The sequence below is a fragment of the Callospermophilus lateralis genome, chromosome 13 (assembly GCF_048772815.1).
Source record: "Callospermophilus lateralis isolate mCalLat2 chromosome 13, mCalLat2.hap1, whole genome shotgun sequence".
NCBI classification, from domain to species: Eukaryota; Metazoa; Chordata; class Mammalia; order Rodentia; family Sciuridae; genus Callospermophilus; species Callospermophilus lateralis.
The window spans coordinates 71,564,863-71,582,301 of NC_135317.1; the positions used below are offsets into that span (position 1 = coordinate 71,564,863).

At 41.0% G+C, this 17,439-nt stretch overlaps 1 protein-coding gene across 3 annotated transcripts in view; it reads right to left on the reverse strand.

Moving 5' to 3' along the window:
• Traf5 (TNF receptor associated factor 5) overlaps positions 1–17,439 on the reverse strand; it is a 48,951-nt gene that overhangs the window by 8,344 nt on the left and 23,168 nt on the right. For 2 of the 3 annotated variants that reach the window (XM_076831711.1, XM_076831713.1), the window contains exons 2-8: positions 16,639–16,857; positions 15,250–15,307; positions 12,581–12,682; positions 9,583–9,747; positions 8,916–8,993; positions 8,553–8,627; positions 292–384 (exon numbers count right to left, since the gene is read on the reverse strand). In XM_076831711.1, coding sequence (XP_076687826.1) covers positions 292–384; positions 8,553–8,627; positions 8,916–8,993; positions 9,583–9,747; positions 12,581–12,682; positions 15,250–15,307; positions 16,639–16,856 — 789 coding nt within the window. In that variant the 5' untranslated portion in view covers position 16,857. Of the gene's footprint in view, positions 1–291; positions 385–8,552; positions 8,628–8,915; positions 8,994–9,582; positions 9,768–12,580; positions 12,683–15,249; positions 15,308–16,638; positions 16,858–17,439 lie in introns of those variants that run through there. The other variant, XM_076831714.1, reaches the window with a different exon arrangement.

A 17,439-nucleotide genomic window follows, 5' to 3' on the forward strand; every position in this document is an offset into this window, starting at 1 on the left:
AGAGGAGATGGACTTGAGATTAAATTCTGCCACTTATCAGTTACAAACACATCAACATTTCTTTGAGCTTGGTTACTTCATTTCTTAAATAAGGGGATTGTACCTTAAGATCTCAAAAGTACCTTCCAGTCGTAAGGTTCTATAATCCTATGAGCCTGTCTGGCCACTGGTAGAAAAACATCTATCTCCAATCAGCTTACACTGAACAGAGAAGAATGTAAAAATGGCAACATAAAACAGGCAAACCCCAGCAATTGGCTTCCCTTTATCCGTGAATTCTTGAAGACTTACCTGTTCTTCTAATTGAAAGTTCTTTTCTAAAACCAGAAGCATGTGTTCCCGCAAGGCTGAATGTTCATGCTCCTGCAGGTTCCCCCGCTTATCCTTCAATATGAAAAGAAAAAGAAGTCCAGTGACTGAGAGGCTCCAAAAATAAGAAAAGCAGTGGAATATTTTGCTAATGCAGAAGCTTAGCAACTTTGCTTGCTATAAGAGTTTAAATATGCAACCCCCTCTAGGTGGGTTGCTGGAAAACTAACTCCACCAAGTCTCTTTCCAGCTTTAGGGTTCTATAGTACCCATGAGGCAATCTTAAACTTACTTACACAGAGAATCAGTGAGGCAACTATCAAAATTCGGCAACATGTGATGTTGAGAGCCACAGCCAAAGGGGCCCCAGCAAACTTCCAGCTGCCAGCAAACTTCCAACTGCCAGCTGATGATTGGCTCACAGGGGCCCCAGCAAACTTCCAGCTGCCAGCAAACTTCCAGCTGCCAGCTGATGAATGGCTCATAGCGACCCCAGCAAACTTCTAGCTGCTGTACCATTATTTGACCCATCAGTGAATATATTTGGAGCATTCATGATAGGTGTTTTTCTTGTCATTTTTGGAAAAAATACAGGATGCAATGACCAAAAAGACAATAAAGGATTAGATGGTAAGTGGTTATCAAATGAAACATTAGATTTGCACATGATTATTGCCCAAGTATTTAACTCATTAGCTAACTCATCAATTTGATTCATAGTATATGGAGTAATAATTTTATTGGGAGAAATTCCAAACACTCCCTTTGCTGCTTTTATTCCTTTGAGTATTAATTGTCCTACAGCCTCAGGATACCTAGTAAGAATAGTGTTAGGAGAATAAGATAAATGTATCCATAATAATGGATCTTCTTGCCAAAATACTCCTTTAGGAATATTTTTTGTTGGTAATACAATAAATAATAAAGGCAAACTTATATCAATTCTATCCAAATGCATATTTTCCATATATGTTTCAATGATTTTTAATGCCTTTCTTGCTTCAGGCGTTAACATTCGGGGTGAATTTGGATCTGATGGACCTTTTAGGATATCAAATAAAGGTCCCAACTCTCCTGTTGGTATACCTAGATAAGGCCTTTCCAATTTATGTCTCCTAATAACTTTTGAAAGTCGTTAAGTGATTTCAGTTGATCTACTTGTATTTGAATTTTTGGTGGACGGACTATGGTTGAGGATAATAGAACTCCTAAATAATTAATTGGAAAATTTAATTGTACTTTATCTATTGCTATCTCTAGATTATAATTTTTTAATAAGTTTGTAAGTGTGGCATAACATTCTAGCAATGTGTTTTTATCTTTGTGTGCTAATAATACATCATCCATATAGTGAAATATTTGTAGTTCAGGATTTTGATTTCTAAGTGGCTGGATTACTTTGTTAACATAAATTTGACACATAGTTGGGATGTTAGCCGTCCCTTGAGGGAGTACTTTCCATTCATATCTCTGATCAGGACCTTCATGATTCAGTGCAGGGATAGTAAATGCAAAACGTGGACTATCCTCAGGATGAATTGGAATTGAAAAAAAAAAACCCCAATCTTTAATATCTATAACTAAACATACCAGGTTTTTGGCAAAGCAGACAATTGAGGAATCCCCGATTGAGTAGGTCCCATAATAACCATCTCATTATTAATGGCTCTTAAATCTTACAATAATCTCCATTTACCAGATTTCTTTTTGATGACAAAAATGGGGGTATTATGGGGAGATACGGAAGGTTGTATATGTCCTTCCACTAATTGTTGTTTGACCAGGTCATGGGCTACTTGTATCTTTTCTTTAGTCAGGGGCCACTGAGGAACCCATACTGGTCTTTCTGATTTCCACGTAATTTTTATTGTCTCAGTGACCCCTACTGAAAATCCAACCCATGTCTGTCCGTTCCTTGATCTATTTGTATTGGTGCTGCTATACCTTGTTCTTGTTCTTCTAATCTTTTTTCTTTCCTAAAACCTTGTCTAGTCCTAATAGTGGGTGCATTTTGATTGATGTTATTTGTTAATGTCAAACCTAATTGACCTAGGACATCTCGTCCCCATAAATTTACAGGAAGATGATCCAATACATATGGCTGTATAGTTCCTTCACATCCTTCAGGATCCTTCCAATCTAATACCATTGCACTTCTATGGGGATTAGTCGCCACTCCTAGGCCCCGAAGCGTTTGAGTGGCTTGTTGTAATGGCCAATGTTTTGGCCATTCTTGACGAGAGATGATGCTAAGGTCTGCACCTGTATCCAGTAGCCCATTAAATTTATGTCCTTGAATATTTAGTTTTAGCATGGGGTGAGAATCTAAATTTAAAGAAAGCATAGCCCAATCTACACCTGTGGAGCCTAATCCCTTGGAACCTCTTTCTACAGTACAACTGGAAAATTTATCATGTAGGCTGGGTATTATTAGTAACTGTGCTATTCTACCTCCTGGTGAAATTTCTGATATACCCTTTGGAGAACTGGCTATAATTTTTATTTCACCTTCATAATCGGGATCAATTACCCCAGGACTTATCATAAGTCCTTTAAGAGTAGAAGAACTGTGTCCCAATAATAAGCCTGCTGTTCCTTTGGGAAGAGGTCCTTTTACCCCTCTGGGAATGATTTGAACTCCCATCTCTGGAGTTAGTACTGTTCTGGAGGAGGCGCAGAAGTTCGATCCTGCGCTTCCTCTGATTTGTCTAGTGAGGGATTTAATGGACAAAGTGTCCTGGGCACTACCCTGATGGGGTTGCTGGGTTCCTCCAGTGCTCCGTATATTTGTGGTCTTGGGCACCGGAGCATTGGACCCCCCTGTCCATTTTTTGGCAATGGAGCCCAATGCCTTTCTCCACGATAACATGGATAGACAACTGGTCCTTGTTCATTTTTTGATAATGGAGTACCCTCTATGGTGGTTTGAGAATGGCATTCATTAGCCCAATGTCTCCCTCTATGGCATCGTGGGCAAATACCCAGTATTCTACTCCTATGATACCTAGTTTTGTTAAACCCTCCTCCTATGGGGCAATTCCTTTTAAAATGTCCTGTTTGTTCACAATTGTAGCATGTTTTTGGCCTGGCATCTAAAACCTGTTGTACTGCATCTGCCACGACTTGCCCTTGTTCATTAATGTCTCTACATAATTTAATATATGTGTTTAAATCTTCATGTTTCCATGGTCTAATGACTTCTCTGCACCAACGATTTGCTTGCTCAAAAGCCAGTTGTTTTATTAATGGCATTGCTTGTTCTGTATTCCCAAAAACTCTGGTAGCTGTTTGAATAAGCCTATCTACAAATTCAGCGTAAGGTTCATTAGCTCCTTGTATTACCTTAGATAATTGACCTTGTAAACCTCCATGTCCTGGTAAAGTCTTCCATGCTCTAACCGCATCTGCAGCAATTTGTGAGTATACGCCAGGATCATATGCAATTTGTTGCTGCTGATCCTCATAAGGTCCCTTTCCTAACAACATATCTAGATTTCTCTGAGGATAACCAGCTGCTGCATTTCACCTAGCCGTTTCCTTGCAAAATTCCTCATTGGCAACCTTCCATAACAGGTATTGTCCTCCATTTAGCACAGCTTTACACATATTAGCCCAATCTGCTGGCATCATGTTCAAGTTGGTAATGGATTCGACCATGCTTACAGTGAAGGGTGCTTGAGGATCATAGGTTGTTACAGCCTCTTTTAGCTGCTTCACTGTTTTGAAATTTAAAGCATTGTGAATTTGCTGCCCTCCTGCCTGCTCAAATACAGGGCATGTTAATATTTGAGATCCTGTCTCAGGATCCCATCTATCAACTGCGGGGGCTGGGGGCCTCCCAGCAAATGTAGGTGGCGTTGTTGGTTGGACACTTACGCCCTCTGGTGATAGAAAGGTGTTAGTAGCAGTCTCCTGTTGTAACTTTCTCCCTGATGGCTTTTTCTGCTCTAAACTTTCTTCCTCTGTCTGACTAGCTCAAGAGACCTTTTTTTTTACTTGAATTTTTTTCTCTGTCTGACTAGATCAAGAGACCTTCTCTTTTACTTGAATTTTTCTATTGTAACTATAATACAACTCAACAAGATAACGCCAAACAAAACTGAAACAGAGTGAAACAAAATTGGAACAACAAAAAATCATTATATCAGCCTTTCTATCCTCCTGAAATGTCCATCCGTCCTTTCTTCCTATCTGTTCCTCAGATGTGAGTGGTTTTTCTTCCATCTTACACATCTCCAGGGACAGGCAACTTAAAACAAAAGTGAAGCAAAACAAAAGAAGAATCTTAAAATGGCTACCCATCCTCTTGTCCTGCCCTCAGGGGCGAGCGGTTTACCTTATCATTTACCCTCAGTCATTCCCCTTGCGGGCCACCAAATGCCGCAGTCTGGCTGGGCACAATTCAGGAGCCACTTGTCAAAAGAAACAAACTTTATTTTTAGAACACACACACTACACCACACCACACAGCTCTTCAGGAAAAACCTCAGAGCCCAACTGCCACCACCGGCTTCCCACAAGCCTCTCAACCTCCCAATTTTTCCAAAAGGAGCCATCACTGAACTGCTTACAGAACTTGCCTGGACCATGTATCACTTGTATGCATTGTGAACTCACTTGTATGCATTGTGAACTATCTGTTGGTGTAGCGACTTGTGGTAGTGTTGGGGTATTTTTGCTGATGGTGTCATCGGTGGTTCAATTTTTCCAAAAGGAGCCCGTCAATTGGCTTGGTGTATCCTCCTCCCTTCTGCTTGTGATGGTCGTTCAGCTAAAATTTGGGGGCCAACAGAGGTGAGGCAAAGAACCTCACCCCCCCGCTGGTACAAAGACCTACCCACAGGTGTGGCTGTATGCTGGACTGGTAGTCAATGATGGGTAAGATACAATTGCAATGGTACCAACCTAAGACAAGAGGCTGACACCTTGAGGTCAGCTCATCCGATGACGGGTAAGGACCATATGTAGTATTGGACAACCTAAGGCAGGCACGGTCCCTAAGCCACATGCCTGTTGTTTAAACAGAAAGGGGGAGATGTTGAGAGCCACAGCCGAAGGGGCCCCAGCAAACTTCCAGCTGCCAGCTGATGATTGGCTCACAGCGGCCCCAGCAAACTTCTAGCTGCCAACTGATTGGCTCCTCTGTGGTGATGCTCATTGGGCTGTTTCCCCGCCCTTTCAGACCACGGAGCTGCTCATTGGGGGACTTTTTTGGCTCCACCCACATGACCCAGCCAATTGGCTTCAAGAGCAGGAGGGGTGGGGGAGGTTGAGAGGCTTGTGGGAAGCCAGTGGTGGCAGGTGGGCTCTGAGGTTTTTCCTGAAGAGCTGTGTGGTGTGGTGTGTGTGTTCTAAAAATAAAGTTTGTTTCTTTTGACAAGTGGCTCCTGAATTGTGTCCGCCAGACTGCGGCACTCAGTGTTAATTTTCTTCCTTGCCTTCAAAACCATAAAATACATTTGCAAGAAGAAATGGTTATTTCTCCCCTGATCATTAAAATATTAATTTGCAAACTGCCTCCATTACTAGTAAAAACAAAGGTTAAGTGTTCCACATATTCTTAGCAAACATTTATAATTAAAAAAAAAAACTTTAATAATATACATTTCTTCAAACCATTTTCTTCCTTTCTTTTTGCTGGGGATTGACCTCAGGGCTTCTCACATGCTAATCACACACTTTACTGCTAAGCTACACCCACACCTCCGTTCTTAAAAATTAAAAAAAAATCTGTGTTTATGTCAAACAATATAGCAAGATGTAGAATGAAAAGTAAAAGGCTCTTTCTCTCCATCTTCATACCCAATCCCTAACCTATCTCACCAGAGTCAGTAAAAGCACATATACTTTTTAACATAAATGAGAGCCATTTCTTTATCCTGTATATAGCATAAATGAGATGCTTTCTTTTTTTTCTATTTATCTCATTCTGTTTATGAGATGCATAGTATTCTAAAATATTAATATATAATTATATAGTTGGTCCTTTAATGATAGACTCAAAGGTTGTTGTGTTGGGGGGATTTGCTATACAAACAATGCTACAATATGCACTATTTTGTGTGCATGTGTTTGTTTATGTGTGTGATCACTGTATACTTATGAAAGGATTTCTGTAACAAATTCTTAGTAGCAGAATTACAGGGTTAATATATAGTAATATATGTTTTTGTTTTTTTTTTTTGGTGTGTGTGTGTGTGTGTGTGTGTGTGTGCGTGTGTGTGTGTGTGTATGATGCTTGGGATTGAACCCAGGGTCTTGGGCATGTCAGGCAAGCACTCTACCAATTGAGCTATATGCTCAGCCCTGGGTTCATTTTTAATTTTCATAGATATAATCAAACTACCCTTGAAAACAACTACATACTATAATTTTTTTTAGTCTTTATCAATTTGATGGTGAAATTATATTTCCTGTTATATTTATGTAAGAGTGAAATTGAGCATCTCTTCTTACACCTATCAATCAACTGGATTTTTTCTGAAACTGCCTATTTTTTCCTTTGCCTACTTTTCTATTAAGTTGAATAATTTATTCATATGTAATAATTCTTTGTATAATAAAGAGACAACTCTCATTTTTTGGGGGGGGGTCTGGTCATGATGGAGATTCTGCCCCCTCTCCAAATTTGTGGTTTGCCATTTGACTTTATTATTTATGGTATTTTAAAAATCCAACAGAAGTTTTAAATATTTGTGATTAAATTTATCAAAATGACAACTTCTGGGCCAGGGTTGGTGGTACACACCTATAATCCCAGCGATTCTGGAGGCTGAGGCAGGAGGATCTTGAGTTCAAAGCCAGCCTCAGCAATTTAGCAAGATGCTAAGAAACTATATGAGACCCTGTCTCTAAATAAAACATAAAAAAGGACTGAGGATGTGGCTCAGTGGTTAAGTGATCCCACCCCCCAAAAAAGATGATTTCTGGTGTTGTACTTAGTCATCTAAGAAAGGGCTTCTTTATTTTAGGGAATGAAAAAAATCCAGCCTGGTGTAATGGCGCACACCTGTAATCCCAGTCTCAGCCACTTAGTGAGTCTCTGTCTCAAAATAAAGAGTAAAAAGGGCTTGGGATATGGCTCAGATATAGAGCACTCCTGGGTTCAATCCCCAGTACCTCCCTCTCAAAAAAAAAAAAAAAAGAGGAAAAAATTCACTCATCTTTTTTCTAGTATTTTTAGAATTTATTAAATAAACTTTATTTTGGAGTAAGATTTTCAGAAAACCTAGAATGATAATTCAAAGGAAGATATATTTAAATATCTACAACTTTGATCCATCTGAAATCTGTTAAAAGAACTGAAGTAGAGATCAGACTCCATTTTCTTTTATTTTTAATTTATGATACATAATTTATTGAAGAATTATTTTGGAGGAATTTAAAAAAGCAACAAAAGTAAATAAATAAATTTTCAAAGCAATAAAAAAGCTACAAAATAAGTTTTAAACATGATTTTAAGTCACTTTTATTCAAAATCATTGGTGAAATATAGAGTACCAAGATTTGTAACAATGGGACTCTGGAAGATTCCGAAAGGTGATAAAGAAAGTAGAGCCAGAATTAGAAATTATTACTGTGATGGTTAATATTATGTGTCAACATGACTGAGTTATGGTGCCTAGTTGTTTGGTCAAAACTCATCTAGGTGTTGCAACACCTAGATGAGTTTTGACCAAACAACTAGTTGTGATTAACACAGTTGGTGGACCTTAAGTGAATATTACCCATGTGCAATGTGGATGGGTTCCATCCAATCAGTTGAAGGCCTTACCCAGCAAAGAATTAAGTTTTCTGAAGAAGAAGCGCTGCTCCTAAAGACCACAACACAGAAATTCCAGTGCGAGTTTCCAGATCAGTGGCCTGCCTAACCCCAACAACTGCAGGAGCCAATTCCTTAAAACAAATTCCACCGCTTGTGTGTGTGTGTGTGTGTGTGTGTGTGTGTGTATGAAGTTCTGCTTCTCTGGAGAACCCTGATCTCGAAGTTCTCAAAATTCTATGTCCTTATGCATCCTGAATGAAATCAATGAGTATAATGGATTCACCAAGTGAGTTTACAGAATAGAATGCAAGGAAGAAACAAAAAGTCATCTCCTGGGGCTGGGTTGCAGCTCAGTAGTGGTACAGGGTTTGCCTAGCATGTGTAAAGTGCTGGGTTCGATTCTCAGCACCACATATAAGGAAATTAAATAAGGTCCATCAACAACTAAAAAATATTTTTAAAAAAAGACATCCCATACCTTTACAATACAGCCATAGTGCTTAAAAGGACATTCTTGTTCAACTTCAGGACACACAGCCAGATGTTCATTCACCTGCAAAACAGACAACCTTCAGCTACAGAGACTCACCTCTGATTATTCCACTGTCTGGTATACCTGCAGCAAGCAGGGAGTCAGGGGTGGTTTGGGAGGAATGGAGGGACCAGGAGAAGGAGAGAAGCTGGTAAAAGCTAGGATGAAATCTAAGAGTTCTTAGAGCAAAGAAAAGGAAGACAGACACACATTTACCATAGGCCTTTGCCTATGGAATTTTATCAAACACCACAATGATTGCTTAAAACTTATCTTATATAGAATCTACAGAGAGGACTATTTAGTCACCTTAGTTCTTGGAATAATCTGCAAACACTTGTTGGGACAAGATACTGGGTACTCAGGACACAAGTTTTCTTCATGATTCTGAAAGAGAGAAAGTGATGAAAAACAGAGAAAGTCTCTTTTGTGGCCTCATAGTGATTGTAGGCTTGTCTCTTGAGGGATATATTTCATGTGTCTTGCTCTCTACAGGAAGTTATGGTCTAGTTCCAAAAAAGTTTGCTTTCTGAGTGTAAATGAATTCAATTTAAAACTTAATTTGTTGATTATTCCAAAAGAAGGTCAGAGGGCATGGGGTTCAAAGAAGGCAGCCTGGGGAATTACCAGTGTGGCTGCTCTGGCACATGTGAAAGGTACCCATGGTCTCTTTTGCCTGCCTACATCCAGCCTCTGCAGCTAGATTACACAATCTGGAGTGTAGCCATTAGCATCACTTCCCTGTGATCCAGGCCCCACGCCACTCCATCCACACTCACGGCAGGTGTTCAAGTGCTATTTTTGCCAATGATCAGTGAACAGAGTCCTGCCAGCAAGAGCCTTTCGAACTCAGATAATCTCACTCTATAGACCTGATTCTGTACATCAATAAATGCAGAAACGTGCTTCTGGTATCCCACCTGCCTCACTGCAACCACTCGGAACACAGCCCCACAGAGACGACCATGCTTCTTACTTGTAGGTTGATCACTACCACATCCTTTTTGCAATAAAGGCATTTTTCCTCTCGAAACTGACAGTATGCACTCAAATGCTCCTTCAGGTCTTTCCGGAGGACTGCTTCCCGACAGTTCTTGTTAGAACACTGCACAGCTTGAAGCAAGCACTGCTGAAGGTGGTCCTGTGAGCGGTAACAACAAGCTGCAGAACAGGGTGGTGGGAGGGACCAGCTGGAGGTCCGGTGAGGGCAAGAGAAGAGGGGTACAGCTGGGCAGGAAGGCTGGCACAGGGGAGGAGGGGGCAACGTTTCCCCGGCTGTCACTGAGGCCACCCACTGCATCTGCTAAGGATAGGGCATGGAGAGGGCTGCTGGGACCTGAGCTCTGAAAGCTAGCCTTGTCTAGTGGGAATCACGAGAAGGGAAGGGAAATTCAAATCCCATTTGTTTTAGGTGATCTAGGAATCTGCTCATTTTCTCAGGTCAGTCCTGCGATATTTTCCTTAGGTTTGCCAATTAACATGCCAGTTCTTTGAGGACATTATTTGTTTCTTTTGCTTACTCTCCATCCCCAGCACCTCATAGTGTTTTGTGCATAGCAAATGGTAAAAGACAGAAGGAGAAGAAGGAAGGAGAAAGGGGCATCTCCTAACTCAATGAAGGAAAGTAAAGAACTAAGAAGAAGGAAAGGAAGGTGTTCTAGAAGTGGTTAAAAGAAAGAGAGAGAGGAAAACATGAGCTTATGGGCCAAAGGTAACAGGAATGGTCAGACTTATAAAATCAGGAAATATTCTTGCTGGGCACGGTGGTGCACACCTGTCCCAGCGGTTCAGGAGGCTGAGGCAGGAGGATCATCAGTTCAAAGACAGCCTCAGCAAAAGCAAGGTGCTAAGCAACTCAGTGAGACCCTATCTCTAAATAAATTACAAAATAGAGCTGGGGATGTGGCTCAGTGGTCAAGTGCCCCTGAGTTCAATCCCTGGCACCTTCCCCCACCAAAAAAAAAAAAAAATCAGGAAATATTCTTAACTAGAACCTTAGAGATTAAGGACATGAAAGTGTTCATTTTATGGTTCTTCATGTTCCAGATTTTTAAAAGCAGGCATATCTCAATAAAAACCACTAGATCATTGTAAGTTCTTGTGATGCTGACAAGGTACCACAACCTTAGTGAGCTTGTCTCCCTGTAAATCTGCTTCAGAGTTGGCAAGCTAAGGCCAACTGGCTGCATCTGGCCTGGCTACTTATCTTTGTAAATAAAGTTTTATTGAATGCCTGTTCATTCACATACTGTCTACGGCTGCTTGCTTCTAAAGTGGGAAGACTGAGTAATTGCAATAGAGACCACCTAGCCTGAAGAGCTCAAAATATTTACTGTCTATCTCTTAGCAGAAGCAGTTTGCTAACCCTTCTCTGAAGGAAAAGAGCAGCTTTTTTCAACAGTGATAGCTATTTTTCTTTGCTTCTGATAATAAGAAACAAATGGTGCTTATTAATCAACATTGAAATTTCCAAATTTCATTGAGACAACACACCCAGTCAATAGTCATCAAAATTCTGCTACCTGTAAGATCCTATACCTTGCCACACAAGGGGGAAGCGGACAAGAAATAAAAGGAAATTGTGGGGAAAGGAAAAAGTAATCTGATAGGGGAGGGACGTTTCCAGTTGGAGGTAGTTAGAGGTGCCCTCTCTCATTTGCTCTCTCTCTCTCTCTCTCTCTTTTTTTTTTTTTTTTTTTTTTGGTTGGTACCAGGGATTGAACCCAGGGGCACTTAACCACTGAGACACATCTCCAGCCCTTTTTTATATTTTATTTAGAGACAGGGTCTTGCTGAGTTGTTTAGTGCCTCACTAAGTTGCTGAGGGTGGCTTCGAACTTGTGATCCTTCTGTCTTAGACTTCTGAGTCACTGGAATTACAGGTGTGCGCCGCCATCACACCTAGCAAGAAATTAAAAACAAAACGAAACAAACAAACAGGTTGAAAGAAACTAGCCCCTGTTCTCTACTAGCCTCTGGTCTGATCACTCTGGCTGTCTGATGGCACATTTGAGCCTAATTTTCTATACAGGCTTAGTGACAGGAAAGTTGGATCTGAGGCCTCCTTCTAGGCCCGGCCATTTACAGCAAGTAGCCAAGAACCGTCACAGGAAAGCAAAAATATTCTGTGAGCCTCCAAAGCACTCCCTGGGTTAAGAAGGAAATCATTTACACATTTATTACCTCAGAGCCTGAGGGATTTGGAGGCTTGATAAAGAAAAGGCTGAATCATCTGAAATACGGGTTCCAAACTGTGTGGGTGTAAGGGGAAAATTTCAGCAGCCTCCAGGCAATTCCCTGGAAGCTGGTGATGCCCGAGTCTTGCCTCATTCAGTGTGATCAAACCTGATATGGGCCTGGCAGGGCCACATTTCCAGCTTCCCATTAATAGCCTTCTCCCGCAGAATGAAAGAAATTCAAATCTTTTCACCTACACTTCCCCTATATACCTGTTTGTTGGCATCTCATATCAATAGCTCACCTTTAAACTACACACTACTTATTTCTGGTCTGTGTGATCTGCTTTAGGTCATAACTCTGCAGATCAGAGGCCACACACCACAACAACACACAGCAGATGCTTTCAGGGAGGGACCCTCACCATCATGTTTTTCTGCAGTCATGCCTGGCTCCTACTTCAGGGACTCCAACTCCTTCAGTTACCCCCAAATGACCCAGTCTTGTTTGTGCATTCATTTTGCCTGGCATGTCCAACACCCTCTGTTTTGGCTCAGTGATCCTCAACCCACCATTCAGGTTCTACCAAGTAAAGCATGTACCCCCTGTGTCCTTCCTACACCTTGGTCCTTGGCAGCTATAGCACTGCCACTCACTGTATGACTAGCTGGGAATCCTCTGGGGCTAAGCCAATGAATTCCTCTCTCATGCTGACCCAGGCACTGTGGCATCAACAGGTTTAACAAATGTCACTTAAAAGAAGGCAAAGGCAAACATGGGTCCCGAGTAATACCAACCTGGTATCGTCCCAGAATAACCTTGGCATTGCATCCAGGAGCATTTTTGCAATATACGTATAAATTGAGAACTTCTCTTTTGCAGCAATTGTCTTTAAACACCTAAAAGATAAAGATGATAGGTCTTATTCTGATGCTGAACAGCAATGCAAATGAAGCTACTGTAAGTTTGATCTTCAAGTATATCTCTAAAGTCAGGTGGAAACTTCCAGTAGTTGGAATGGAAATATCACACTCAGCACCACACTAAAAGAAAAGGCCATCTCAGATACATACATCCCACAAGTGAGGTAACTCAAGACTCAGTGCAAAAGGCTGCTACTGCTGGGAGAATCGCATGGTGAATTTGACCCCACACAGTAAAGGTTAGGAGGTGGAGCTGTGGCCAAGGGTGATGCTTTCAGCTTCCTGTCCCAGGGTAAATCAGAGAATGTCCCTGAAGCTGTGCTGACTTGCTATTCAGCACTAACCAGGAGTTGGCAAACTTTCTCTGTAAGACAGCAAATATTTTCAGCTTTGTAAGCCACATAACAACCATCCTATTGCCTTATTTCAACTTTGCCGCACGCAATACTTGCAGGAACAGGCATGACTGTGTTTCATTAAAACATTTACAGACACTAAAATTTGTATTTCATATACTTTTCATGTGTCACAAAAATTACTCATTTTCTGATTTTTAAAGTAAAATTTTATTTTGAAATTCAACCCCTTTTTTTAAAAAAAAACAAAACCCAAAACCATTTTCCTAGCTAACAGGTCATATGAAAACAGGTGGTGGACTAAATTTGCTCCAAGGTGTAGTATGCCAACCCCCCCCACCCCCGCCCCAATCTTATGGGTCAGACAGACACTAGGTACAGCACAGTCCTCTGAGAAGCATTTGCAAAACTCATCATAAAGAGTTTAGAGAAGAAGCAAGGACATCAGACCAGGTGCTTGGGAAGGCCCCAGAGAAGGTAAAGCTTGGACATCGTGCAACACAATATTAGAGGAAGAAAATTGAATCTAATTAAGGGAAAGCTTAAGAGAGAAGAGCTTCGTGATCATAAATTATACAAGAGTTTCTTAGATACAACACCAAAAGAACAAGCAACCAAAGAAATTGGACTTAAAATCAAAACGATTAATTTTTGTGCTTCAAAGTACACCATCAAGAAAATGAAAACAACCTACAGAATGAGAGAAAAATATTTACAAATCATATATCTGATAAGAAATTTGAATCCAGAATATACAAAGAACTTTTATAACTCAACAATTACAAATCACCCAATTAAAAAGGAGGCAAAGGAGGAACTGGGGATATACCTCAGATGGTAGAGTGCTTACTTTGCATGCATAGGGCCCTGGGTTCAATCCCCAGCACTTAAAAAAAAAAAAAAGAAAGAGAGAGAGACAGACAAAGGAATTGAATAGGCATTTTTGCCAATAAGCATATGAAAAGATACTCAATGTTATTAGCCAAGGGGGAAAAGCAATCAAAACCACAAATGAATTCACTTCACATACAAGGGAAGGCTTACTCAAAAAAGACAGAATAGCAAATTTTTATGAGGTCTGTAGAAATAAAAAACTAGATGCAAGAGCCTATATATATACACATATATATCTATCACACACTACACACTCACACACATATAATATATATTCCATGTTGTATAATTATATCAAAATGAATTCTACTGTAATATATAACTAGAAAGAACCAATAAAGAAAAGGAAAAAGAGTGAATCAAAGAAATAAATAAATACATAAATAAATGGTTCAGTTGCTTTGGAAAACACTCTGGCAGTTCTCATAATGTTAAACATAGAGTATGAGCCAGTAATTCCATTCTTAAATAATTAAGAGAAATACATAGGAATACATAAACATTTGTATATGAATGTTTATAGCAGTATTGCTCATTATAGTTCAAAAGGGAAATAGCTAATGAATGGACAAACAAAAGTGGTATACCTATACAAAGAAATGATATTCAGCAATAAAAAGGAATTTGGTACTGATATGTTCTACAATATGGATGAACCTTGAAAACATTATGCTGATACAAGAAGTCACATATTATGTGATTCTACTTATAGAAAATCCATAGAAGCAGAAACTAGATTAGTAGTTTACAAGGGCTGAGGATGAGGGTGGGTGGGGAGTAACTACAGCACTGGACATGGGGTTGCTTCTTGGGGTAATGACAATATTCTAGAATTGGATAGTATGGTAGCTTAATAACCTGCAAACACACTATAAACTACTGAACTCTACACTTTAATAGGTAAATTTCATAGTATGTGAATTATATCTCAATAAAGCTGTTAACAAACATATAATAAAAGGAAATTTTAGGGATCAACCAGATGAGAAGGTGAAATCCAGGCAGGATGCTCCACTTCTCTCAGCAGCTTGGAGTGGCTAAAGCTAGTGTAGGAAGTGGGTGAGGAAGAAGCAGGAGAGGAGACCTGGGGTGGAGGTGTGGTCAGCAAAGACCCAGGCAAGCTTCTCTCAAACAGGGGTAGGAGGGTCTGACTTGACCTGAAAACAGAGAAATAGAGGCTCCAAGGAAGGTCCCCCTTGACCACTCTCCTTAAGGTCCAATTCAACACAGGACACCAGCTTCTTCTTCACTATCACCCAGACAGATGCTAAGGCAAAGTAGTGATTTTCTTACCTCCTGAGATTTGATAACCTCCTTATCTACAGGGCAGATTGGCACTGCATTTAATTCTCTGGAGAGAAAAATAAAAATAGAATTAGGCATTTAACCTCAATTGCTTTTTTAAGAGCAGCCCAGTACTCTAGCTACACTCCATCCCTGGGTGGCTGGACCCTGACTTTGCACATGCTATTCTCTACCCAGAAGGCACCCCTGGGCCCCTCCTTCTTTCAGTCTACCTGAAAAACTCCCATTCATCCTTCAGTATGTAGTCAAAAATGGAGTCCCCCAGATAGTGTTAAATGCCCCTGTCCTTTGCCATAATCTGTCTCCTTCACTTGACTGAGACATTCTAGAAGACATATATCAGGTCCTTTTCCACACTATACTCTAGCTGTTCACCTCCCTACACTAGAGCTTAGGAGAGCAAGTGCTCAATGTATGAACATGTGAGTAAATAAGAATGTGCTTGATAACCCCTTGCAAAGTCAGCAGGATAAAACAACTGCCTTGATGACCCTATAGAAGCCCCCTTAGAATGTTTCTTCACCTCTCCTGATCTTCAAAACGGCATGACCCAGGCTGCTACAGTTGGGATGTTGAATGTCTCCCAAAGGCCCATGTGTTAAAGGATCGGTCCCCAGGCCGGTTCTATTGGGAGATGGTAGAACCTTTGGGAGCTGGGGCCTAGTGGTAGGTCCTTAGGTCATTGAGGGCATGCCCTTGGAGTGGGATAGTGAGACCTAAGCCCCCTTCTCTGCTTTTCTTTTGTTTCCTGTCTGATAAGGTAAGTGTTTTTTCTCCACCACATGCCCTTGCCTCAATGTGCTACCTTGCCACAGGTCCATCATATCAGGGCCAATTGATCATTTGGGACTGGAATCACCAAAACTGAGAGCTAAAATAAGCCTTTTCTCATTATAAATTAATTATCTCAGGTGTTTTGTTATAGTGATGGAAATCTGACTAACAAAGGGTTTATAGCTGCCCTGGAGTGGGCAGCAGCCATGGCAACAAGTCCTTTATGGATGTGACAGCATCTTTACCTCAAGGAAAGAACAGTCAGGGAAATTACAACACAGATGCTGTAAGATACAATCCATTCTTGATAGCCAATTCATGACAGACTGTGCAACTGGGTCTATTCTGCCATGCAAAATGGGCAGAGTCTGGGTTTTGAGAAAAGGTATATATCATAAGTGGCAAAAAGTGAAGGTTACTCTTTAGGCCCTCACAGAGGACCCCTGAGAAAGCTCCTCCTATCTATTGTGGTTCTGTGGCCAGCGACAGGAATTCCCAAAACCATGATTACAGTTGAGTGGCGTAGCTGACTCTTAGATGCCGGGAACACGCCCGCCTGGGTCTGGCCTGCTGTGGCTGGAGCTGCAGGCCCTGCCCACTCACCTCAGGGACAGGATGCAGTGCTGGCAGAAGCGGTGCCCACAACCCGTCTGGTGGGGGTTGTGAAGTACCGAGTGGCAGAAGGCACATTTGTAGCGCTCTTCCAACTGCTCCACAAACTGGTATTCTGTGTGGGGCTCAAAGTCCAAGGAGATGGAGTTGCTGGAATTCTGGCGGATGAAACCACAGGGGGCTCCTCCTTGTTCTTCTGAAAAAGCCATTCTGGGGAGTCGTGGGGGGGGGGGTGGGAAGAGAAGGAAAATTAAGTGTGAAAACATCCAAACAAGTACAGCCACCAAGTGTTCAATTACTTGTTTCAAAATTAGTGAACATCACCCGCACGCTCATTCTGTTATGATCTGTTAACAAAAATAATAACTTCCTGCCAATGGGGAGGCTCCTGCAAAGGTGAGATGACCTTGGGGTACCTGGCCAGGAAACTGGTCCAGATGACCTTTAGCAAGATTCTCTGAGACTTTAGCTCTTTGTTCATTAACCTTTTATAGGATGCTACATTGTCATGTTAGTTTGGCCACATGTTTGGATAAAATATTGCCAGGGGTTAAGTACATTAGAAGCAAACTATTATGGGTTTTTCTTCCAAAATTGAGAGAATTGAAACAGATGTTTGGTTAAAAAAAATTCCAGAAGCAAATGTCTTATACACAAATACATTTCTTACCATCAATCTTGATCTCCCCTCGCTCCCTCACACGCACTTTCTTCCCACCCCTCTATCGCAACAGACTGAATTTTTGTTTCCCCCTGGCCCCCAGAATTCATGTTGAAATCCTCACCCATGAG